General features: G+C 42.8%; 1 protein-coding gene across 6 annotated transcripts in view; it reads left to right on the top strand.

The window, feature by feature from the left end:
- GRIK1 (glutamate ionotropic receptor kainate type subunit 1) overlaps positions 1-27,438 on the top strand; it is a 293,855-nt gene that overhangs the window by 173,931 nt on the left and 92,486 nt on the right. For all 6 annotated transcript variants that reach the window (XM_053310755.1, XM_053310759.1, XM_053310756.1 and 3 more), the window contains one exon: positions 14,132-14,313. In XM_053310755.1, the coding sequence (XP_053166730.1) occupies positions 14,132-14,313 (182 nt within the window). The remainder of the gene's footprint in view (positions 1-14,131; positions 14,314-27,438) is intronic.

Here is a 27,438-nt window from a genome sequence, read left to right as displayed (position 1 = left end):
ATTCAATTACCTTTCTTTCCTCAGAAACCTCTTTGTGTCACCTAAACCTTGAGAACTTCATGACCCTCAGGGACATATTTTTAGATGACACAGAGTGATTCATAGGAAAGGGAAGGTCATTGAAAATTGCTCCCACTTCCGAGCCAGGTGTGGAGCTGAGATAGCTGAACTTTTCAGAAGCACCAGTCCTTCTCCTCTTGCACTGGTGGTTCATTAGTCAGATGTCACCCTTTGATTTAAAAAAGAAAAGGCATTAAGAATTCTAATGCATATATCTTACCCTCAAGGCAATATTGAATTCAGCTTTAAAGCATCTATAGATATAATTCTCTAAGGCATACCCGTGATTAATCCCGTGTGTGGCAGCTCCTGTGAGAGTTCACGAGCAAAAGCACCATGGTGATTGGGCAGTGGAGATTCCATATGCAGATAGGGAGGAGGAGCCTGTGAGAGCAGAAGCACCATGGTTATTGGGCAGGGAGGATTCCATATGCAGATAGGGAGGAGGAGCCTGTGGCACCACAGTGATTGGGCACTGGAGATTTCATATGTAGATAGGGAGGAGGAGCCTGTGATGGTTAAGGTCAGTTGGAATGCAACTGTTACTGGTCAGAAGATGTTTTGATTGTAGAGGAGAGGAATCTATATATATAAAAGGATAGTGGGCAAGAGTCTGCAAAGAGAGTGGTCTGCGGGTGGGGAGGAAAGAGCCCTTTCAGGAGAAGCAGGCTGCCATTGTGTTGTTCTCAGGAAGAGCACGAGAGGGAACGAAAGACAGAGGGGAAGACAGAGTGGAGGAGAGAGAAAGAGAGAAAAAGAAGGGAGGGGAAGAGAGAAAGAAAGAAGGGCAAGGGACGGGCCCAAACCTGTCAGTGGCCTAAGGGGAACAAGCAGCCATGGTGGCGTCTATTGGCAGCAAGGAAGGGCCCAGACAACCACAGCTTGGTAGCTGTTTGGGGCTACCAAGGTCATTGATGCAGGGAGGCAGGCAGGTGGACAAGGGATGGGTCCGGGCCTGTCAGCAATCTGAGAGGGACAAGTGGCCATGGCGGTGGCGGCAGTGAGGAAGGTCAACCGCTGCTACTGCGGGGAGGAGCAGGAGTGGGGTGAGGGTGAGGGTGAGGGTGGTGAGGCCTCTGGGGATAGGGGGATGCAGCTTGGCCAATAGGCACCAGCAATGCTGCTGCTACGACCAAGAGGGGTGAGGGGGATGGAGTAAAGAGATGGAGGAGTGACCAAGAGGGTTGAGGGGGTTGGAAGCAAAGGGATGGAGGAGGAGGAGCAGGAGTGAGGGTAAGGGTGGAGAGATCTCTGAGGTGAGGGGGGCTGTGGCAGGGGGTGAGGGGAGAAATCAAGTACTAGTGCACAGATGCTCTGCGCGGGTTAAGCTAGTTCTATTTAAAATGACAGCAAGACAAGATATTTATTTAGGAACATTCCTATGTATAAATCTAGATTTTCAGTTAAAAACAGTCTGTTTGATTGCAGTGAGAATGTCAGTAAAACAAATTTGCATGTTGTTTTCTACATTTATCTGTGCATGTATGTAAGTTTGAATGTATGTATGTAACTGACCTTTTAGGACTCTTGAAAAGACTCCATGCAACCCATGCTTGATATCTCCTCAGTATGTTGCTGAAGGCACTTTCCCCCTTTCCCTGCTCACTTCTAGTATTAAAGCTAGGAAGGGGAAGGGGGGAATGCCTGTAGCAACCAACTGCACATTAGGGTTAGACCCTCACCTTTATACTATCAAAAGTACAACTCCCCATATGTCCTATTTTATAAATGAAATGGGGCAGAAGTGCAAATGGCCATCATACCTAGTTCCTCTGTAAGTCCAAAAGACCAATTTGCTTTTAAGCTGGGGAGGGGTCAGTTATAAACGTTTGGACTAGCCCTTGCGCCAGAATTTTTACCATGTAATGTTCTAATTTATTTCCCATTATACCTCTACATATTATAATTGCTGTATCAATTATTTCCAAGTGAGTGGGATGAGGTGTTTTTGTTAAAATATGAGGCATAAGAGCTTCTGTTTCTTCATTCCTCTGTAGCTGCATCAGCCCCTTTTCTTTCTTTTTACTTTTGGGAATTGCTTTCAGACCGAAGAAGGGAGAGACTGAAAAGAAATGCATCTCTACACACACACACACACACACACACCCATCACATATTTCCATTGTGGAATATTTTCCTGTCATTTTCCCTTCAGTATTTATAGAGAGCTGGTGTGTGTTTTATGACCATTCTGGATCCGATATTTTCCCTAATAACTTCCATTTTCCCATCTCAAGTTCTCTAGTGGCTCTGGTGTGAACTTTTGTTGCTTTAGAATACCATATGACAGTAATCATTTTGAGCCAAGGAGTTCTTATCAGTAAGAGGAAATTACACCTGAAATTATTGTGCCTGAAGCCCCATTTTTCTCTGTTAATGTAACTTTTGTCACAGTGGCTGAAGAAGCACCTTTGGCAACAGGGTTCTTTACTGTTTGATACAGCCGAGCTGCAGATTTACTGCCAACTTGCATATATTCACTCTGCTTGCTCATTGACTGTATAAATAGTCCCTTCAGAAAGCCTGTGAACCTGAATGTGTTATCTTGAAGCCCCTCTCTTAGCAGCCAAACTAGACTTTATACAGTGCTATGACAATTTCTGCTTGAATACGCATAATGGTTCATATTCTTATTGGTTTGTGGATGCTTTAAAAAAATTAAAGCGGCAAATCAGTCTAGCAAGGAAAAAAGTCAATTTTCCCAGTGCAATGTGAGGCCTTGAGCAAAAGCCAGTGGCTTGCAGCATAGCAATCACTATTTTGCATCAGAGGAAATAGGACAATACTTCATGCTGCTTTATCCTTCACTTTGTGTTATATTAGTGCAGTTCTAATGCCAGAGATGCTAAGTAGGTTGACTTCACACAGGAATAAAGTTTACTTCATAAAAGAAGTAAATCAAATATGTCCTTTTACTGTGCCTGCTGATGGTTCATTTTCATAATTATCATTTGTCAGAGGTTTTCTTTTAATGGTGCTTCTTGCTTTAAATATATTTCTTTAAAAGGCTATTTACTTTGGTCAAGTTAGGGAACATTGTAAGGTATATGTGTGAGCATATGAATGCGGAAAATGGGTTTCATGTATAATTGACTAAGAAGGCAATATTCTCTGTCAATTAAACCTTACATATATAATTGAATGTATATTTACAATGAAGTCTTGTGTGAGTATCTTTTTAAGCAGGGAGATTACATGTAGCTATTGAACCAAACAGATAATACATGGATAACAAGAACTATATTTTAAACTAGCTTAACCTGCGCAGAGCATCTGTGCACTAGTACTTGATTGCTCCCCTCACCCCCTGCCACAGCCCCCCTCACCTCAGAGATCTCTCCACCCTCACCTGAGCCGCACTACTGTTCCTCCTCTTCCATCCAGTTGCTTCCATTCCCCTCAACCCTCTTGATCACTGCTCCATCCCTTTACTCCACCCCCCCTCTTGGTTGCAGCAGCAGTGTTGCTGGTGCCTATTGGCCAAGCTGCAGCCTCCTATCCCCAGAGACCTCCCCACCCTCACCCCTCACCCTCCTCCCCACATCAGCAGCAACAGCGGTTGACAGGGCCCTTCCTTGCAGCCTGATCCCCCATCCATGCTTGGATTTTGGTCTTATTTAAGTCAATACAATTTAGGTCCCTTCCCAATGAACTTTTCGCCTACACAGGAGTAGTTCTTCCTGCTGTCTCTTCCATTTCTAAAATGAGTGTGAAATGTTGGGATAGAGTCAAATGTGAGAGTAAAATAGAACAGGTCAAAACATGGTGCTATTTTCAAAAGAGGTGAGTGTGCCATGGCTTAAGACCCCTGCTAACTGGGCAAAGAGGCACCTTTTACCGTGGTGATTCTCTTTATTTAGCAGGGGGAGAGTAACTGGCCCTATCCACCCCCAGCACAGTATCTCCAGTGACTGTTGCTGGTGTCTATCTTATGCTTCTTTTCAGAATGTGATCCCTATGGGGACAGGCTTACATCTCACTTGTTTGTTATTTCTCTGTGTAAACCGCCCTGAGCCATTTTTGGAAGGGCAGTATAGAAATCAAATTATTATTATTTCTTGTTTACACAGACTGTCAGACAGGTGTTATTGACTGGTTTGTTTTATCCAGATATCGAGTCCTTATCCCAGTCCTTATCCCTTATCCCTTATCCCTTATCGAGTCCCTTATCCCTTATCGAGTCCTTATCCCTTATCCAAGGACCTGGGATGGCTGAATTTCATTGTCAATTGTTATAGATATCATCGCAGAATATAGGCTGTTCCCAGTAAAGCTGCTTTTTGTAATTGCCTGATGGTGATTTCTGTGGCCCCTATGGTGTTGAGGTGCTCTTCAAGGTCTTTTGGAACTGCACCCAGGGCGCCAATTACCACTGGGATTATTTTGGTCTTTTTCTGCCACAGCCTTTCAATTTCAATTTGTAGATCTTTGTATTTGGTGATTTTCTCTATTTCTTTTTCTTCTATTCTGCTATCCCCTGGTATTGCTATGTCGATTATTTTGACTTGTTTTTCTTTCTTCTTGACTACAGTGATATCTGGTGTATTGTGTGGCAAATGTTTGTCTGTTTGTAGTCGGAAGTCCCATAATATTTTTACATCTTCATTTTCTACCACTTTTTCAGTTTTATGGTCCCACCAATTTTTGGCTTCAGGTAGCTTGTATTTTTTGCAGATGTTCCAGTGTACCATCCCTGCTACCTTGTCATGCCTTTGTTTGTAGTCAGTCTGTGCGATCTTTTTACAACAGCTGATTAGGTGGTCCACTGTTTCATCTGCTTCTTTGCAAAGGTGGCACTTGCTGTTTGTTGTGGATTTTTCGACTTTTGCTCTTATTGCATTTGTTCTTAGTGCCTATTCTTGCGCAGCCAGTATTAAACCCTCTGTTTCTTTCTTCAAGTAACTATTCTTAAGCCATTGCCAGGTCATGGTGATGTCTGATTTTCCACTTATATTGTGCAAATATTGACCATGCAGGGGCTTCTTTTTCTATTTCTCTGCTTGGTTCTTGACTTGTTCTTTCTTGTAGGCCTGCTTTGTTTCATTGGTGTTGAATAGTTTCACATTATTGACCATTTGAAGTGCATCTTCTTCACTGTCCTTGATATATTCATCAAGGCCTCTTTTCTCCTCCTCTACTGTTTGATGGACTTGCAGCATTCCTCTTCCACCTGAGCTGCGAGGGAGGTAGAGCCTATCTACATCACTGCGGGGGTGCAGAGCATGATTGATGGTCATTATTTCCTGGTCTTACGATGCAGCGTCTCTAGCTCTGCCTGCGTCCAGTCTATTATTTCTTCTGTGTATCTGATAACAGGTATAGCCCAGGTGCTTATGGCTTGTATGGTGTTCACGCCATTGAATTTGGACTTGAGGATTTTTCTAACTCTCCTGATGTATTCACTTCCCATTTTTCTTTTAACTTCAATGTGTGCGATATTATCAGCCTGGAGAATGCCCAAATATTTGTAAGGTTCTTTCTCTTCCAGGTTCTTGATGTTGCTTCCATTGGGCAGTTCTATTCCTTCTGTTTTTGTTATTTTCCCTCTGTTCATTATTAATGCAGCACACTTGTCTAGTCCAAACTCCATTGCTATATCGCTACTGAATATATGGACAGTGTTTAGCAGTGATTCAATTTCTGACTGAGACCTTCCATACAACTTCAGATCGTCCATGTACAGCAGATGGTTGATTTTACTTGATGTTTTAGATGTTTGGTATCCGAGGCCTGTTTTGTTTAGTATTAGTGAAAGTGGGGTCATGGCGATTACAAACAACAGAGGGGATAGTGAGTCCCCTTGGAAAATGCCTCTTCTAATGCTAACCTGTCCAAGTGTCTCGCCATTGATTGTTAACTGCGTACTCCACATGCTCATTGCTTTTTAAAATAAATATCTGAATGTTTTTGCTGACACCAGTTGTTTCTAAACATTTTAGTATCCATGTGTGAGGCAATGAATTGAAGGCTTTCTTGTAGTCAATCCATGCAACACTTAGATTGGTTTTTCTTCTCTTGCAATTTTCTAAAATCATTTTGTCAATCAGCAGCTGGTCTTTTGTGCCTCTGGTGTTCGGGCAATTTCCTTTCTGTTCAACTGGAAGCTGTTTGTTAGTTAATAAGTGTTGCATCACTTCATCTGCTATTATTCCAGTTAATAATTTGAACATGGTTGGCAGACAGGTTATTGGTCTATAATTACTTGGAACTGCACCTTTTGCTGGGTATTATTATTATTATTATTATTATTATTATTATTATTAAACACTTCTCCCTCATGTAACATAATTTATTGGGAAGTATTCAAACATGGAATCCCATACATACAATATATATTTGTGGGAACAAATATACAACATTTTGTTGTATGATTTCAGCTAAATTCGTGCAACCTCTTCATGCAACTGTTGGGGTATGTGATAGTTGCATGAAGAGGTGACAAAATCAGGGATTTGTTTATGAAAATTAACTTGGTTACAATTTGAAATTCATCTTCAAGACTGTATGTGTTGATTGCTAGTGGTTACGTTACTATTTTTGAATGCTTCTTTATGTTTTAGTAATAGTATTGCTGTTAGTGTGAGGTAATCCTATCATTTGGTATAATTCCTTATATTATTCTAATGTTCTTCCTTGTTGGCCTCATAATTTATTTATTTATTTATATCAATGTAAACCACTTTGGGAATTTTTGTTCAAAAGGTAAAGTGTGTCGTCAAGTCGATTTTGACTCCTGGCACCCACAGAGCCTGAGCCCGATGGTTTTCTTTGGTAGAATACTTTTTTGGTAGAAGGGTTTACCATTGCTGCCTCCTGCGCAGTATGAGATAATGCCTTTCAGCATCTTCCTATATTGCTTCTGCTCAATATAGTACTAGCGGGGATTCAAACCAGACACCTGCATTTCCTCGCTGCGTCACTTAAGGTGGCGGTTTTATTGAAAAGCAGTATTATAGAAATATTCATCGTATACATATAATGGCCTATAGTTTTTGGATGGTAACATAGGTGAACCAGTGTTCAGGTACACAGTAGGAAGAAGGTAAAAAACACTCTGATTTGGATGATAATTTCAGTGTACAATTGGATCTCTTAATATACTTTGAAACAATCATCTGAATTAATGTACACACACTCCCTACCCATGGTTTAAATACCTGATATATGTATGATTTTAAAATGTGGGTTGTGGCTGATCATCCTCATTGCTCCTAATACATATTGCATGTTTGCTTTGCTCCTACTGCTTTTGAATTCTAAACATAACAGGAATCCTTTTTACAGAAGTAGGCAGGACTTACTCTTGGTACTCCCCCCACCACCGCTGCCCAAAATTAGGCTTGTAAAGTGGAAGAACACAGTATTTGAATCTATTGTGCAAAGCAGTAGTGCGTCCATCAAAGAAAGAAAAAGGTAGTAGCAATGACATGACCTCATGCTGTTTCCAACTCTGGTCTCATTCACCATGAAAAATGCCTTTCCCCCCTCTGGGTCCTGAATGAAGTGTGCGAACAATGAAAATGGAATGGCAAAGGTAATCTAGACACAGGAAGTCAGCAAGTATAGGGGATAAAAAGGTGGGAGGGGAGGTTATAGCACAATTGAATTTTCTCTTCCTACCTCTGCCATGCCTTTTTATTCTCTCTCTGTGTGTAAGCTATTAAAAACTTGTATTCAGACTACACGGGGGAGATGGACCAATCAATTATTTATTTACACAGTGAGACAGGTGTTATTGATTGGTTTGTTTTATCCAGACATCGAGTCCTTCCCAAGGATCTGGGATGGCTGAATTTCATTGTCAGTGTAGTTGCTGTTGTTATAGATATCGTCGCAGAATATAGGCTGTTCCCAGTAAAGTTGCTTTTTGTAATTGGCTGGTGGTGATTTCTGTGGCCCCTATGGTGTTGAGGTGCTCTTCAAGGTCTTTTGGGACTGCACCCAGGGCGCCAATTACCACTGGGATTATTTTGGTCTTTTTCTGCCACAGCCTTTCAATTTCAATTTGTAGATCTTTGTATTTGGTGATTTTCTCTATTTCTTTTTCTTCTATTCTGCTATCCCCTGGTATTGCTATGTCGATTATTTTAACTTGTTTTTCTTTCTTCTCGACTACAGTTATATCTGGTGTATTGTGTGGCAAATGTTTGTCTGTTTGTAGTCGGAAGTCCCATAATATTTTTACATCTTCATTTTCTACCACTTTTTCAATTTTGTGGTCCCACCAATTTTTGGCTTCAGGTAGCTTGTATTTTTTGCAGATGTTCCAGTGTATTATCCCTGCTACCTTGTAATGCCTTTGTATGTAGTCAGTCTGTGCGATCTTTTTACAACAGCTGATTAGGTGGTCCACTGTTTCATCTGCTTCTTTACAAAGGCGGCACCTGCTGTTTGTTGTTGGTTTTTCGATTTTTGCTCTTATTGCATTTGTTCTTAGTGCCTGTTCTTGTGCAGCCAGTATTAAACCCTCTGTTTCTTTCTTCAAGTTGCCATTCTTAAGCCATTGCCGGGTCTTGGTGATGTCTGATTTTCCACTTATATTGTGCAAATATTGACCATGCAGGGGCTTATTTTTCCATTTTTCTGTTCGGTTCTTGACTTGTTCTTTCTTGTAGGCCTGCTTTGTTTCATTGGTGTTGAATAGTTTCACATTATTGACCATTTGAAGTGCATCTTCTTCACTGTCCTTGATATATTCTTCAAGGCCTCTTTTCTCCTCCTCTACTGTTTGATGGACTTGCAGCATTCCTCTTCCACCTGAGCTGCGAGGGAGGTAGAGCCTATCTACATCACTGCGGGGGTGCAGAGCATGATTGATGGTCATTATTTCCTGGTCTTACGATGCAGCGTCTCTAGCTCTGCCTGCGTCCAGTCTATTATTTCTTCTGTGTATCTGATAACAGGTATAGCCCAGGTGCTTATGGCTTGTATGGTGTTCCCACCATTGAGTTTGGACTTGAGGATTTTTCTAACTCCCCTGATGTATTCACTTCCCATTTTTCTCTTAACTTCAGTGTGTGCAATGTTATCAGCCTGGAGAATGCCCAAGTATTTGTAAAGTGTTTTTTCTTCCAGGTTCTTGATGTTGCTTCCATTGGGCAGTTTTATTCCTTCTGTTTTTGTTGTTTTTCCTCTGTTCATTATTAATGCAGCACACTTGTCTAGTCCAAACTCCATTGCTATATCACTACTCAATATACGGACAGTCTTTAGCAGTGATTCGATTTCTGACTGGGACTTCCCATACAATTTCAGATCATCCATGTACAGCAGATGGTTGATTTTACTTGATGTTTTAGATGTTTGGTATCTGAGGCCTGTTTTGTTGAGTATTTATGAAAGTGGGGTCATGGCGATTACAAACAACAGAGGGGATAATGAGTCCCCATCAGAAATGCCTCTTCTAATGCTAACCTGTCCACGTGTCTCACCATTGATTGTTAACTGTGTACTCCACATGCTCATTGCTTTTTTAAAAATAAATATCTGAATGTTTTTGCTGACACCAGTTGTTTCTAAACATTTTAGTATCCATGTGTGAGGCAATGAATCAAAGGTTTTCTTGTAGTCAATCCATGCAACACTTAGATTTGTTTTTCTTCTCTTGCAATTTTCTAAATTCATTTTGTCAATCAGCAGCTGGTCTTTTGTGCCTCTTGTGTTCGGGCAATTTCCTTTTTGTTCAACTGGAAGCTGTTTGTTAGTTAATAAGTGTTGCATCGCTTCATCTGTTATTCCAGTTAATAATTTGAACATGGTTGGAAGGCCGATTATCGGTCTATAATTACTTCGAACTGCACCTTTTGCTGGGTCTTTCATGATGAGATGAGTTTTCCCAGTTGTTAGCCATTGTTCTATATCACCTCCTTGCAAAATGTGATTGAACTGTTTTGATAGTTGTTTATGAAGGCTTGTTAGGTGTTTAAGCCAAAAGACCTAACAAGCCTTCATAAACAATTATAATAATATTCATATTATTATTTATTTACACAGTCAGAAAGGTGTTATTGACTGGTTTGTTTTATCCAGACAACGAGTCCTTCCCAAGGACCTGGGATGGCTGAATTTTATTGTCAGTGTTGTTGCTGTTATTATAGATATCGTCGCAGAATATAGGCTGTTCCCAGTAAAGCTGCTTTTTGTAATTGGCTGATGGTGATTTCTGTGGCCCCTATGGTGTTGAGGTGCTATTATTATTATTTCTTGTTTACATAGTCAGACAGGTGTTATTGACTGGTTTGTCAATCCAGAGATCGAGTCTTTCCCAAGGACCTGGGATGGCTGAATTTTATCATCAATACTGTTGGTTATTATAGATATCATCGTGAAATATAGGCTGTTCCCAGTGAAATTGTTTTTTGTAATTGGCTGATGGTGATTTCTGTGGCCCCTATGGTGTTGAGGTGCTCTTCAAGTTGTTTTGGAATTGGAATAATAATAATAATAATAATAATTAAAAAAAAGAATGCGTTCATTTTCTGTGTACCTGAGCAGAAATCTGCCTGCAACAAACAAGAAGTATTGGTAGTTGTTTTTCAAAAAGTAAAACCCATTCCTATGGATGTTAACTCTGAAGTAACTCCATTTGGTAGTATATAGACCAGACGAACTGGTAGCAAAAGCAGACGGACCTCTCCAGATGATCTCAATGGGCAATGGGGTTCATGATGAAGAAGACGTTCTCTTAAATACGCAATAAACTTAGAAACTTCAGGTACACTAGACATTACAGTTGCAAATGGAAACTTGGATGTTAACATCAATTATCAATTATATCATCAAAATTATACATCAATTATACATCAATTATAACATCAAAAGGCCTGGGCATTTTCACTGGTTGCTTTATGAAACCAGTCCATTAGGACTTTGTAGTTAGTGGCTCAATACAAACCTATTCTCAGCCTTCAGATTATTCTGCGCATAGTAATATTTCACATTTCATTATTGCTATTACAAGAACATCTAGTCCAAAGCCAGGAGGAACATGAACATGTTGCTAACTGTCCAGCCCAGTAGTGGCCCATATGGGTGAAGCCGGTGGGGGCCTTGTTCTACCTCACCTGTCCTATAGCCATGTTAACCTCAGGCACAGAGGATGGTCATTCACCTGGGTTGGGGAATTGGGTGAATGACCAGCTCGCATGCCTGGGCATAACATCATGGCAGGGCAGGTGGGGAAGAACAAGAGTGGGAATGATCCCTTTACCTTCCCGCACCACCACTCCAGTTGTATGGGCTCGTGCTGGTACAGCATTTTCAATACAGCAGTGAGAGCTTTTCACATTTTTGAACACATTATTTGCACTTTAGTTTCAAATGTCTTTTAGATGTTCATACTACCCACATTTCAAATATGTTTCCTTTGAATTTAAAATATCTATGTTATGTATTTAAAAATCATACCCACACACATTTTGCTCCTAACTGTATTGTTTAGCAGTACACATTTCCTTTGAAAATCAACTTGTGATGTTTGCCACATGCATGCAGGGGCATAGCAAGTATATAGGTGGTCCTGGGACAAGATTTAAGGAGGCGTCCAGCCCTGCTGCCTACCTTCACCACTGCCCACCTGGCCACCTTTGCCACTGTCTTGCCTACCTGTTTTGTGCTGGCTCAGTGGGGCTGGGCTGTGCAGATGCCCGTGAGAACAGGCCTGCCTTAAAAGGGCTGCCTGTTCTCACTCGGACTGGAGCAGCTCTACCTGAGAATTGCAGGGGCCACATGGCTAAGTAGCATTGCAGAGCGGCTGGTGGAGCATCTAGAGAGTGTGCAGGAGGTAACTGGTGGCTCCTGGAGACCCATGGCCCCAGACATTCCTCTCTTCTCAAATGTAGCTATGCATCCAGTACATGCAATTGTTGCATTTGTTGTTCTCCATTCTTCCCTTTAAATCAACTATTGAGAAAAAGTTGTCATATGTTTATTTAATAATCATCATGATGAAGGTGGGTTCAAACCTTTTGTTTGTTTAGTGTGTTAAATTTTTATACAGCCTTTCATTAAAACAATATGAAAGCGGTTTACAAAATATTTATACAAATTACACAAAAAAATATTTATACAAATTACACAAACAAAATATTTATACAAATTACACAAACAAAATATTTATACAAATTACACAATAAAAATATGAAATTGGCATACTTTACAGAGACATAAGTTTTGGGCAGTATAAAATATGTCAAATAAATAAATAAATAGAAGTTTAAAAAACATGCACAATATAATAACCATAAAATACAAAGCAGCAACAACAAAAACAACACTCATATAAAAGCCTGGGCAAAAAGCCAAGATTTCACTTGCTTTCTAAAAACCGTGTTGGAGACTGAGGAGCAGATCCCCACCGGGAGAGCATTCCAAAGTCTGGGGGCAATAACTGAGAAGGTCCTGTCTCATGTGCACAACAGCCAAGCCCCCCTCATTGTCAGCAAACGGAGCAGAGCTCCCTCCAATGACCTCATCAAGTGGGCAGAATCCCTTGGGAGCAGGCAGTCTCTCAGGTACCCAGGGCCCAAACCGTTAAGAGCTTTAAAGGTCAAAACCAGCACCTTGAATGGGACCCGGAATCAATTGGCAGCCAATATAGCTCTTAAAAAAAATTGGTGAAATATGATCCCTGCAGGCAGCTCCAGATAAAATCCTCGCTACCACATTTTGCACTAGCTGCAGTTTCCAAATATTCTTCAAGGGCAGCCCCACATAGAGCACATTACAGTAATCCAGCTGTGACATACATGGGAAACTTGGCCAAATCTGCTTTCTTGAGAGAAGGATGCAGCTGGTGCACTAGCTGAAGCTGGGCAAAGGTACCCCTGGCCACTTCCTCCACCTGAGCTTCCAGAGGCGGAGCTGGGTACAGTAGTACCCCCAAGCTGTGCATCTGCTCTTTCAAGGGGAGTGCTTGGATGTTCTGTTACCCCTGCTAACTGAGAACCCTTTTAAAGTGGTGGCTCTTTCTTATTTAGCAAGTGCTTCTATTCATCTCAGCATGATTTCCATCCCAGTGGCTCTTGCTGGTGTCTTCTTTTGTTTCTTTTTAGATTGTAAGACACTTTGAAACAAGGAGCCATCTTCCCATTCTGTTTGCTATGAAGCCACTTTGAGTATTTTTGTTGAAAAGTGTTGAAAAATATATTCTTGATGATGATGATGACGACGACGACGACCATAAGTGATAGCAGTTATTCTGCTACTGAATGCAATTATTTATTTGTCTATAACATTTTTACCACCAAACCCCTAAAGTCTCATGGAACTTTACATAACAATTAAAGCAATTAAAACCACTGAAATGATTACAAAAAAATTAAAACATTCAAAACAACCAAATGAAACAGCTTAAGGCCTATCCAGAGGCCTGGTTAAATGGGTGCATTTTCAGAGCTTTTCTACAAGGGATCAGTGATGTTAAGGGTCTCACTCCAGCATGCAGCACACTCCAAAGCCCAGAGGTGGCTATAGAGAAAGCCTGTCCAGACCAGATGACCAGACAAGCCAGCAGCAACAGTAGGCAGACCTCCCTAGATGATAAATGGTAGGGCTCATGTAGAAGAAGGCATTCTCTTTCCCAGGCCCAAGCCATTTAGGGCTTTATAGAGCATTACCGGCACTTTATATTTCACCCAGAAACAATGTGTCAAGCATCATAGTACTCCACATCCACTGGATTCTTAAATGAAGCAATAAATAGGTTTTTTTCGCGGCACACTTTTTACTGTTCCATTGTTTACTGATCTTGGACAACACTGTAGTGAAATCACTATAATGTTTAAACTATGTGACATTCTGGAGGTTCTTGTGGTCCGAGGCTTGGAGAAATAAATCTATACTGTAAAATTTCTAAACATATTTGCTGGTAAATATTTTCCTAAAGAAAAATAGCTTTTTAAGTTATACCAGTGACAGCCCTAATAAATGATATGCTAGCACATTAACCTTTCGGGGGGGGGGCTAAATTTAAAATATATTGTAGAGTGGTAAAATTAAATGGTGAGTCTAAATGACAGTAAAGATTAATTGTACAGAACAGCTATTTGAATGATTGGATGTCATTTTCTAGGTCTAATTCGCCTGCAAGAGCTCATCAAAGCTCCTTCTAGGTACAACATTAAAATCAAAATCCGCCAGCTACCCTCTGGGAATAAAGATGCCCGGCCTTTACTCAAGGAGATGAAGAAGGGCAAAGAGTTCTACGTGATATTTGATTGCTCACATGAAACGGCAGCAGAAATCCTTAAACAGGTAAGAAGGAGGGGAAAGCCCATTTGTTTCTATCAAAGTTATGCCATCTGGTTTTCAGCTTCTGGGAAGCAATAAAACTGCATTCAGCTGGATTAGTTTTTGGCTCATTATCACAGTGCTGAGCAGTTTTTCTCAACACCGTGGCTCTCTCTTGAGCAAGAAAAAGCTGTCTGAGCATCTCTAAGGAGCCACTTTAAAAATTATGGCGACCATGTGGAGACTGCTGAAAAGCCCTCACATGTGGCAGCTCACTATACAATGGGCATAATGCTCAAAAGTTGAGCATTGCTCAAAAGTTGAGCATTGTCCCAATTTATGCAGCACCTGAATACTCATACTATCCATCTCTAAAAAGCTGGTGTCAAACACTGCAAATAGTTGGAGAGGCCGAATACAGACCAGATTTGAATTTTGACACACCACTGCAAACCTCTCTAATGCAGAATTTATGGTGCATTTCCCCCCAAATATACAGTAATGTACCACCCCCAAAAATGTGTCCCTAATGGTCATGTGACCCTTGTGGACATATTTTCTGAAGACACAGTGAGCTTCAGAGGAAAAGAGAATTTGGTGAATACTGTTCTTCCCCCATAGCATCAGCACAGTGTTAGTCTGGATGTCAGCCAATATAATTTGGAGAAAATTATAGGAGGATTAAATGTAGTGCTCCAAGGCCTTCTAGACCTGGAGACTTCTTGTGAGGCCAGTTCTAAATACATGTTAAAAGTATTCTAACTTGCTTATTTTTATGTGTATACCTCATTCTTCCTGCAAGGAAAAGGTACATAGTCATATTTCTCCTCACAATCCAGTGAGGTAGGTTAGGCTGAGAAATAGTGATTGACACAGTGAGTTTCATGACTGAATGGGGATTTGAACTTGGGATTCGCTGGTCCTAGTCGAACCCTACCACTGTACCACATTGGTTCTAATGATGGAAGAGGCAGAACCAGTTTTTTGTCCAAATCTCTGGAAACCATCTTGTAGTGAGGGCTATTTTGCAATAAGGGTTCCATGATCAAATCTGACAGTAACTCATATGTAGAACACCATCTTTGCCTATATTGAGCCCTGCCTTCTGATTTCCTAGAATAATTTGGATTTAGGAATTAAATAATAGCAAACTCAAAATCAGCTTGAATCTTGGCCATCCCATTTAATGATGATTGGAGCAATATTTATTCCCAAGGAGAAAGTTGTACATTATATAATCAAAAGGGAGTGAAGCTTTAGATAGATAGATAGATAGATAGATAGATAGATAGATAGATAGATAATCTTTAGAATTTGCTTCAAAAATTGGCACAACCCAACAAAGAACAATCGTCCCTTTAGAAACTTTATGAACTCTGTAATAGAATTTGATTATAAATATATAAATCTGTATGAGGTCAAATAGCAGTTCTCTGTCATATAGATAAAAGCCAGAATCCATGTAAATTAAAATAATATAGATAGTTGCAGCTGTGGAACCTCTTATGATGCTAACAGCATGGTGATTGAAAGATGATAAAATGGTATTTCAGAATGCATGACAGGATATAAAAGAAGTCCTGCTGAAAGTAGAAGGGCTTCTTTTGCATACTGTAAATGCAAAACTGAATTTCTGACATAAGCATTAATTTTTAGCTTACTTTCACTAAGGAAAGTAATTTCCCTACATACACACAGAATACTGGGTGATCTCATAAGCTTACTTTCCTTAAGGAAAACTTGCATTATGTATGTGTGTCCTGCATTATGTGTGTGTGTCCTATGTGTCTGTGTGTGTGTCCCCCCACCATCAACTTCACAATGCCTGGGCGAATATGAACCAAATTGTGTACAGTTGTAGGGACACATAGGGACATAATGGCTGCATCGTTTGTGATGATGTCATCCGCCCCAATTCAAAATAGCGGACGTGTGAACATTTGAGGCTCAAGTGGGCTAACGCTTGGATTGTCTACCTGAATTGTAGCAGATATGGTGCAATTGTAGTGAGTGACACAAAAGGAAAGGTCAACGGTATAGTTTGCGATAAATGTCATCTACCCTAGTTCAAGGTGGCTGACGCATAAACTGATTTGAATCAAATTTTCTACAGCTGTAGGGACACATAGGGATGTCTCAATGGTGTAGTTTTTAATGATATGCACCCCAGTTCAAGATGGTGGATACGTAAAAGTCTGAGGTGCAAGTGAGCCAACTTGTGGACTGTCTAACCAATTAACTTGTGGACCGTCAAACCAGATTTGAACCAAATTTGGTCCATTTGTAGTGAGTGACACATAGGATGCCTCAATTTTGTTGTTTGTGATGATGTCATCCACCCCAATTCAAGATGGCAGATACATGAAGCGCAAGTGAGCTAACTTTTGGACCACCTTACCAATTTGGACCAGTTTTGGTGCAGTTGTAGTGAGTGACAGACACAAAGGGACACCTCAATGACATAGTTTGTGATGATGTCATTCCCCCGCCAGTAAAAGGTGGCAGACACGTGAACATTTGAGGCACAAGAGGGCTAACTTGTGTGAACCGCCTAACCGATTTGAACCAAATTTGCTACAACTGTAGGGACACAGGGACACCTCAACGGCATAGTTTGTGATTATGTCACCCACCCCAATTCAAGACGGCAGACACATAAACATTTACGGTGCAAGTGGGCTAACTTGTGAGGATGGTAATTATCAATTAAGCTGATAGTGAAAGGAAAGGAGGCAGATTAGCTCTTAGCAGAACTTGTTGAAGCTCTTCTCATGAACAGTGAGAAGGGTTTCTGGCAGGTCTGCCGGCTTAGCCCACAGACCGGCTTAGAGCAGGCTTAGCCCGCAGACGATCAATCATGTAGCCCTGGATGGCCAGATCAGCTGCCCACACAATTGCCAGCTCTGTCACAAAGCCGGTGGGGGCTGTGGGGATTGAGGGGGCATGTGGCCCCAGAAGTGCCAGGATGCCTCACATGAGTACGCCAGGCATTCTGGGGTCACCCCCGATACTGGAAGGGTGCTTGTAGCCTCCCGAGCAGGGTCTACTCATGTGTTGCCGTGCACCGCAGTGGCACACAATCAGGAAAACGAGGTTAACAGAGTGCCTGCTCTGTTTACTTCATTTAAGGGGAGGGTGTATTAGGCAGACTAACCACCTTGGGAGTACTGGGCTCGCCCACGAGCCCAGTGGTTCCCACAATCACTGGAAAGTGGGCCAAGGGAGCTTAGCCCATTTTCCAGTGATCATAGGAATAGCCTTGTTGAGGATAATAAGCTGGTCCCATTGCCTTCATCTAATGTCAGTAAACAATCAGTAATAGGAGAAAATCATTGTAGGCTACAGGTATGCATCAAGTATACTGGTTTCCTTTTATCTCATGTAGAAATCCATTTTAGCTTTAGCTTCATCAGAAATGCTGCACTACATTTTACAAGTGTATGTTTCCCTAGGACCTAGTTAAGGGTTATCCTTCAGGCACATTGCATTCACACCATGACATAGTGTGAAACATTGGGTAAACGATACTGTGGCTCAGTTTTAAGTCAATATATTGCTTTTTAATAACTCAGAAAACATTGGAAGAACTTTGGGTTGCTGCTGCTGTGGCTGTTGCTATATTCAAGATAACTGAGATTATTCAGCAGCCTCAGTATACACTCACAGCAAAAGTCACGATGCATCCATCAGGCTGTATGACGAATATGAAAATGCACCATTAATTCAGGAAAGAATTATCTGATCAGAATGCCCACAGAAGCCCTGTTCAGATCACCGACAGGGGAGACTGAATGTGTGGTGGTGAGAGCAGGATCATGGCGGCAGCACCTGCCACCCATCACTGTATATTGAGCCTCTGTGTCTGTGCATATATAACTTGTACATGCATGTTTGCTTGCTTGCTTAGTCGTGGGTTTCTAGGCTGCTTTCTGCATAAGCCTCAAAGTGGTGTAAAGTACATAATGAAATGCATGTTAAGCAGCTTAATGTGGGTGCAGGAGAACATCCCATACCACCGTGGCTGTCTAAAAAACACACCCACATTGTTGTGTGGCAGGGCTCTTCCTCCACTACTTGCCCTTGTGCAATTGGATATCATGACACTAATTGCACTAAGAATAATGCATGTAAAATGGCAACACACGGCTGCGCAAGCATAAGTAGTAGCTGAACAGCCCTCTTGTGCAGCAGTGTAGGCTTGTTTTTTAGATGCCCACAGCAGTGTGGGTGGTTCTCCGCACTATGCTGAGCAGGGTGTTAGCCAATACAAAATATGTTTTTAAATTAGCACAGCAAAGCAGGGCTAAAGAGGTTCCTTTACAAAGGAGACTGGATTTATATTGTATTGTAGAAAAACTGAGATATATACCACATTCAATTTTTCAAATTTTGAGGCTGTTCAGAACAGTGGAATGAAGACAATTTGATTTTTCCTGTTTTAATGTATCAAAGGAAAGGAAAGGTTGTGCCATCGAGTCGGTGTTGACCCCTGATGACCACAGAGCCATGTGGTTTTCTTGGTAGAATACAGGAGGGGTTTACCATTGCCAACTCCCATGCAGTATGAGATGATGCCTTCCTGCACCTTCCTATATAGCTGCTGCCTGATATAGGTGTTTCCCATCTATATTAATTCTCCTGGATGTGCCGTAGAATGTGTGTCCCAGAGCCCAGCTGATTGGCTGGGCAGCGGAGGCACCTGATTGGCTGAGGCGCACCCAGGAGGCAAGTGGCAGGCCGGCCTGGCCGTGGAGTTGGGCGGCGGGGGGGGGGGGAGGGAGGACAAGAGAGAGGAGGGAGGGAGGGAGGGAGGGGTAAACAGTCAGCCCCAAAGAGTGCACAGATGTTCTGTGCGGGTCGGCTAGTATTCCCATATTTCCCATATTCTGGGAAACACACTAGTGGGGATTCAAACCAACAGCCTCCTCTCTAGGCAGGTTACTTCTCGGCTGCACCAAAACTTCCACCTAAAGAAATTATTTTGACAAAGGTCTTTGATATCCTTTTCCAAGCTTATAATTTCTATTTCATCTTGACAGGAAACATGTTTCTTCCCTTCACAGAGCAGTGTATATCCTTCCTCAGCTTGTAGAGAATCTCTGGATATCTCTCTGATAACATCTTCAACCTTGAGCCCCTGGTGGCGCAGTGGTAAAACTGCCGCCCTGTAACCAGAAGTTTACAAGTTCGATCCTGACCAGGGGCTCAAGGTTGACTCAGCCTTCCATCCTTCCGAGGTCGGTAAAATGAGTACCCAGAATGTTGGGGGCAATATGCTAAATCATTGTAAACTGCTTAGAGAGCTCCGGCTATAGAGTGGTATATAAATGTAAGTGCTATTGCTATTGCTATCTTTTCCTTCCCCAAGGAAAAATGTTTAGAGCATCTCCCATGCACTACATAAACTCCATAAATGGTGGTGTCACTGAGAATTTAGCATCAAATTAGCTGAGAGAATTCCAGTTCCTCCTTGACCACTCACTTCTGCTACCCAGTAGAAAGATAGCAAAGCTATTGGCATATCAGGCAGAGTCCCAAGAAGAGGGTGGGATGGCCAAGCCAGAAGAAGTGGGAAGTAAGGGATTAGGATAAAAGATGGGTTTGGAATCTACTCAAGGTCAAGCAGTCACCTGAGATAAGAGCAGATGAACTTACAATGATACATACTTACTTCACTGGCAAATTGATTTGAAATTGAAACTAAGAATTCAAAGTGTAGTTACATGCTTAGGTTTCTTTTCCATGCATCTGGTTTCATATTCCAAATATTTCATCTAACTGTTCTTCTGTATTCTTAATAATCTAATTTTTAATTGATTTACTATAACTGGATGCAGTGGTAGCCAGCATGGGTGGGGCTTGGATATGGAAAACTATTCACAGGTGTGGCTCGTTCACACCCATCTTGCCCCATCTTGGCTTCCTCCATTTATGTCTATCACTTCACCTCATTGTTGCATTAATCCCAAGCACACAGGCTGGTCATTCGCCCAGTTCCCAACCCTGCAAATGACTAGCTCATACAACTGGGGTTAACACTGCTGTGGGATGAGACAAGAGAAGGAGAGGCAACCAGAACAGGGCATGATGAATGCGAACAAGCTGCACCTGTGGCTCGTTTTCTGCCCGACCAGTCCTGTCTGTACCAGGCAACATTGGATGAAGATGTGTAGCTACTGGGTGGTGCACTGAAATAGATAGATCAGCTACAGAGGTAGTGATTATTTGTTTAGAGTCCAGAGTTCATGGTTGACACCACTGTAGTTGCTCTTTGGGAAACAGAAGGAAAAGCAGGAAAAGCCTGAGAGAAGTTTGGTTTCAGCTGGCCATAAACTGGGTGTGCAAGTGATGGCAAGTGGAAACTCAAATATGTCAGTTGACATGGATTGCTAAGCTGTCCAGAGATATGATGCTGAAGAGTTCATAAAGGAATCTATTCCTGCCGTAGTGTTATGGAGGAGCAACATCTTGACAGAAATGAGATGCCCTCCACTCCACTTTATTAAATCCCATATATCAACCAATCAATTTCCATTCAACAGTTGCCCTCAGAGTTGTGGGTTGGAATCTGTTAAAACATCTCTGGTGTTTTATTTTCACTTACTTTATAACATTTTCTGCCACCAGAATTCATTACCTGAGGACCCCAGTTTCATGTGCCTATTGCTGGCTTTTGCCAGAACAGTAACATCCACTCATGCTGTTACTCCAGCACAATATCCTATGTAATCTTGCGTTGCCATTGCAATGTCTCAACTGTGTTAGTAACTTATGCTTGGTTAGCCTGCACTCATATAGGCTATTGAAGCTGCTTATGGGCAGAGGCACTCTTAGGACCAGGCCACGAGGATCTGGCTGGGTCCTGGCCGTCTGGCAGGAGGCTCTCCAAATGCTCTCCCTCTCCATTATGGCAGCAGATTGCAGCCGCCCAGGGCAGTCCCCCAGCAGTCCTCCCCCCACCCCACGATGGCGGTGGCATCCAGAGAGTGACGCTGGGCCTGCTGTTTGGCCCAGCATCTCTAACTAACTGTGAGGCACGCCTGTGCAGTTGTGAGAGCTTGTAGCAAGCCTGTGGTGTCACGGGCTTGTGACGAGCTCTCACAACTGCGCAAGCGCGCCTCACAGTTCATTAGAGATGCTGGGCCAAACAGCAGGCTCAGCATTGCTCTCCAGTCATAGCCATTGTCACCGGTGGGGGGGGAGAAGAACTTCTGGGCTCACCCCCCCCCCGTAGCCATCCTTTAAAAGGAATGTTAGGCGCGGTGGGGTGGGAGCAGAAGGCCCGCCAAAGTAAGTTGGGGAATGGGAGGGGCTCACACTAGGTGGGGGCTCCTGCCAGGACTGGTCCAAGTGCCAAAATGATCTAGATGCACCTCTGCTTATGGGACCATAACATTTGTTTACTCGATGGGTCATACAATGCTACAAAAAGCCATTATTTTTCCACATACTGCCACACAACAAAATAAATCACTAAACTGAAGCAAAATCTCAAGCCTCAAAATCTGAAGACGACTGCGGGGAGACATGATAGAGGTCTATAAAATCATGCATGGTGTGGAGAAAGTGGATGGAGAGAAATTCTTCTCCCTCTCACATAACACTAGAACCAGGGGTCATCCCATGAAATTGATGGCCCGGAAATTTAGGACCAACAAACGGAGGTAATTTTTCACACAACACATAATCCACTTGTGGAATTCTCTGCCACGAGATGCGGTGACAGCCAACAACCTGGATGGCTTTAAGAAGGGTTTGGATAACTTCATGGAGGAGAGGTCTATCAATGGCTACTAGTCGGAGGGCTATAGGCCACCTCCAGCCTCCAAGGCAGGATGCTTCCCCAGTTGCAGGGGACTAACAGCAGGAGAGAGGGCATGCCCTGCCTGTAGGCTTCCAGCGGCATCTGGTGGGCCACTGTGTGAAACAGGATGCTGGACTAGATGGGCCGTGGGCCTGATCCAGCAGAGCTGTTCTTATGTTTTTATGTTCTCCTTGTGCCACCACTTTTTTTTCTCTCTGATGATGCTTCCTTTTTACCTGAACACGTTTCATTTTATATTTTAAGATTAAAATGGTCACTTCTGTGTCATTTGACACCCTACAAACAGCAGCAGGCGTCAGGAAAGCCACTTGCAGTTACCCTTGGGCAAAATTCAGGGAGAGAGCTCAGTTTTCAGTAATGATTATAGCCCGTAACCTATCTCTATACATCATATGACGGGATCTTATGGGTGGGTTTGTATTTCTAAGAGAGAAGGATTATATTTTGCTTGAATTCTATCTGTGATGAAGATATGATTATATGTTATTAGGAAAAGCTCTGAACAACATCGAATTCGTATCTAATACTACTTTGATGGAGTTTACAACCTCTGTGATCTGGGGAAAATTGGCTGGTGATATCTGTACCAACAGATATCACCAAGCTGCTCAATCAACAGATCTTATACACTCCACTCATTCTGTGATATTCTTAAGTTCTTTGAACTAAAAAGTCCTATGGAAAGAATTTACTAGTGATGAAGACTGCACCTTCTGAGCATTCTAAGCTTGTGTCTTTTGATCTGAGTTTCAAAGTTAGTCGGAGTCAGACTGAAATTTTCCAGTTAATTTCTCATCTTCACAACTTTATTCTGTATTCTGCTGACAGTTATGGATTTGGAGGAAAGACATAAAAAGTGTGTGTGTGGGGGGGGGGGGGGCAAGCCATACAGAGGGAAGCAAAGGATAAAGAGGAGAGAAGTGGTGGTTGTGGGTACTATAAAAACTAATTTTTCTTCTTGACGTTCTAACTTGCTAGCCACACAAATGAAGCAGGAATTGGCTAAATGTGGTTTATGTGTATAAGTGGCTGCATAGCAGGAGCCCCTCCTCCCAGGGTTACATAGGAAGCTACCTTATACTGAGTCAGACCATTGGTCTATCTAGCTCAGTTTTGTACACACTAACTGGCAGCAGCTTCTCCAAGGTTTTAGGCAGGTGTCTTTCCCAGCCTTACCTGGAGATGTCAGGGAGAGAATCTGGGACTTTCTGCATGCAAGCAGGCAGATGCTCTTCCACTGAGCTATGGACCCTCCCCCTAAGGGGAATATTTTACAGTGCTCACATGTAGTCACCCATCCAAATGTAAACCAGGGCAGATCCTGCTAAGCAAAGGACAATTTATGCTCACTACAGACTATGGGAAACACCTTTATTGGGCAGCAGCGATATAGGAAGATGCTGAAAGGCATCATCTCATACTGTGCGGGAGGCAGCAATGGTAAACCCCTCCTGTATTCTACTAAGGATGTGCGTGGAACCACGGAGCTACGGTCTGGCACTGGGGTGGGGGTTTCTTTAAGGGTGGGGGAGGGTGTACTTACCCCTCCTGCCGCTTTCCCCCCACCAGCACACATTTTTTGCCAAGCATTTGGGGCGGCAGGAAACCTCCCTGCTGACCCTTCCCCCTCTCGGCAGCAAAAGGCTTCAGAAAGTCTTTTGTGCATGCGCACATCGCACTTCACATCTCTGCGATCTGCACACGCGCACATCACGAAGACATGACACACACGCGATGTGCACACGCGAAAAATGTTTTCTGAAGCCTTTTGCTGCCAAGAGGGGGAGGTATCCTGCCACCCCAAATGCTTGGCAAAAAACGCACGTCAGTGGGGGGAAAGTGGCAGGAGGGGTAAGTACACCCTCCCTCCACCCTTAAAGGAACACCCCTCTGCGGCGTCAAACCACAAACCACCCCATGTTCAGACCGGTCCGGAGGCCTGTAAAATGGCCTCCGGTCCGGTCCGTGCACATCACTATATTCTACCAAAGAAAACCACAGGGCTCTGTGGGCGCCAGGAGTCGACACTGACTCGACGGGACACTTTACCTTTACCACAAAACCAGCTCTCCTCCTTCCCAACAAGCACTGCACTGCCACTGAATTAAAGAGCTTAGAACTAAACACCTTTTAGTTCTTAGGAGAAAGGCAGGAAAAGATATTGGAGGAAAATTTCATGAGGTACAAGCTCACAGAGAAACAAAGGAAGAAGGAACAAGGAAGCCACTACTTTAGAAAGCAGCTCTTGATCCAGTGACTGTGGACACACATCAGTGAGCTACTGCTTATTGCTATTTTTTTGGAGACACAACTAGATTACTTGTTGTAATAGGGATCTGCACTGTGTTAAGGCATAGAATAAGTTTAGGGCTGGCCCGTCAATGAGATGCAGTGAGTGTCAATGCAGAAGGTCCATGTAAGGCAGAGGTGCTGACTGGGAGGCTAGAGTAGGTGAAGGTGAGGCAGTGAACAGGATTACTGGTGAGAGGTGCTGGGAACAGGAACCAAAGAGCCAGCAACAAAAGGTCAGGAACTGGAGTGGAAGTATGGAACAGGAAACTGGGAGGCTAGAGCACTAGGCTCAAGGAACAGGCATCCAAGGAGCTCCGTAAGTTGAGCTGTTGTGCTAGTGAAGGTCTCAATGCAAGTGAAGAGTTTGTTTATATAGGAGCAGAAAGCTCATCTTCTTTCAGGAATTAGTTTGGCTCTGATCTATAGCGGATGCCTACAGTTGCTTCTTCCATCTCCTGTAGGCCTCTGGCAGCCAGATGGCCACTCCCCTGCCAGAGGCGTATCTAGGGAAAATAGTGCCTAGGGCAAACACTGAAACTGCGCTCCCTGTCCAAGCATCTGACACCCATCTTTCAGATAACTTTACCATAATATCAGCTGAAAAATACAAGTCAGGCTCGTTAATCTTTTAATCTTTCAAAAATTATTTTAGCAGTGGACTTAGCCAGACCAAAAAATGCTGGAAAACTACAAAATTCAGTATGCTGGGACTCATGAAATACCCAAATACTATGTGGAGGTGTACTTGGAAAACTAAACAGAAGTGCCTGTTTAATTCTCTACTATGTATTGTAGCATCACCATTACATAAGTTTTAAAAATAAATGGAGAATTTGACTTTTCCCAGATACTCTGTAAATAATTAAAGGATATGCAGAGTAAACTGTGTCACTGCTTGGAATATATTCTAGTCTTTCAGAAAGACAGTTAAAATGAGAGAAAGAGCAAGAAACTCCCAGTGGGCCTTAATATTAAGGATTTCACACTGATTCAAAGACAAATTCACCATTAATAGCCATATTAGCAAGACATCACATTTAACTCACTTATCACAAGAAGCAAAGTAAGAGCAAATGAATACAATCCTAGCTCATAAGCATCAGCTCAGTATTCACAAGTCCTGATTCTCTGTACATAGTGCCAATCTGAATATGTGTACAGTGACTTATATTATATATTATTATTTTTTTACCTGTAGCCCCTTTGGGGGGCTTCCTAAAGGCTGGGGGGTTTGCAAAGGTTCCTCCTCCCCCCACTGGCCTCTAGGGCCTCGCAGGGACCATTTGAGATGTGCAGTGGCCATTTTAAAAAATCTTTTTTTTAAATGGCCACTGAAAACAAAATGGCCACCGTGCATGCTCAAATGGCCTCTGCAAGGCCTGGCATGACCTAGGGCCTCACAGAGGCCATTTGAGCATGCACGGTGGCCATTTTGTTTTTGGCAGCCATTATTTTTTTAAAAAAATTTTACAAAATGGTGCCCCCCTTCAAGTGGCGCCCAGGGCACGTGCCCTGCCTGCCCTACCCCTAGATATGCCCCTTCCCCCTGCTGATTCTGGATGATGGCCCAGATACTGCACTAGTATTGTTTGGAGGGTCTTGGGGATGTTTGGGTAGGGTCTGAATAAGTCACAAGATCCAAGTGGAGGATGTTTGATCCCCTGAGATCTCATGTTCTGCCTGTGGGGCCAGTTCTGGCTGTTCCTCTGGTCACCACAAGATTAAGGTCATTGCCAGGGGCTCCTGCAGTGGTCAGCAACTAGTGGTCAGCTACCTTAAGTGGTATATTTGTAAAGGCAGCCATGAGAACCTCAGCAATGAGGATGCCCTGCCCCTCCCAACTTGGCATCAGCATCCACAGCTGCTATTCCTGCTCCAGCATAGGTCACTTTGGAAAGGTAGGGAGAGCAGAAAGCATGACCTCAACTGGAGCAGGAGGTGCAGCCAGTTTTGCCACTGCTACCAAATAGATGTCATAAGGGGATGGAATTGGTACATGTGTAGAGTGCTGTTTGTGTCAGAGTGGATGGGTGTAACAGCTCATCATGGGTTGGGGGGCTTGGCTGGCCCTGAGTAAAGGGCCTGAGGGAAGGAAGAGAGCAAACTAGGAAAGAAGGAAGTTATGGAGGAAGCAAGTGTCAAGGGAAGAGAAGATGGAACAAGACCATTTGGGCAGGAGGAGGAGCTAGGGAAAAGGGAAGCTGGGGAATTAAGAGGGGGATTATAAGAAGCAAGAGATGGAGAGAGAGAGAGAGAGAGAGAGAGATTATGCCAATTCCGCTGTATGCCATCTACCAAAAGATGATATTTATTTTGAAAGCAACATCCAGTGGTTCAAAAAGATGCACAGAACCTGTTAGGTGGGAACTATAAGAAAATATCAGTTACAATTTTGGCTGTACTTTATAACTATAGTGTAACAATTTATGGTGTAATGTTGTAGGGAAAGTCAACATCTGCCACAGCATCAGTGCTGCAGCAACCACAAACAAACTAAGCCAGCTTGTTCCCAGTTTGGCATAGAGGTGCCATGAAAGGGGACTTGCATGAAACTGTGTGTGTGTGTGTGTGTGTGTGTGTGTGTGTGTGTGTGTGTGTGTGTGTGTGTGTAGTGCTCCCTCTGGATCATATGGAAACCAACAGAAGCAGTACAGGCTAATACACTTGTGTGCCAACCTCAGAGGATAGGCTGGAGGGAAGGTTTGATTGACAAGAAAATGGAACAGAAAAGCATTGCCTTTCTTTCCAGACATAGAACCATTGCTTATGTCACTGGAACAACAGCATATTACTAGGAGCAGCTGACCACCAGCCAAAGTCAAGATACATTTTTAAATCTCTCTCTCTCTCTCTCTCTCTCTCTCTCTCTCTCTCTCTCTCTCTCTCTCTCACACACACACACACACACACACACACACACACACACACCCCCTCTCCCCTCCTCTCTCCCTCCCGTTTAGGTACTTGTATTGAACACTGCAATTTTTCTTTTGCTCACATAATTTTGCACAATACAAAGAATTTCAAAGATA

Source organism: Hemicordylus capensis, chromosome 3, assembly GCF_027244095.1.
Source record: "Hemicordylus capensis ecotype Gifberg chromosome 3, rHemCap1.1.pri, whole genome shotgun sequence".
NCBI lineage: Eukaryota > Metazoa > Chordata > Lepidosauria > Squamata > Cordylidae > Hemicordylus > Hemicordylus capensis.
The sequence above is the reverse complement of the archived record's forward strand: the minus strand, read 5'-3'. Positions and strand labels throughout refer to the sequence as shown.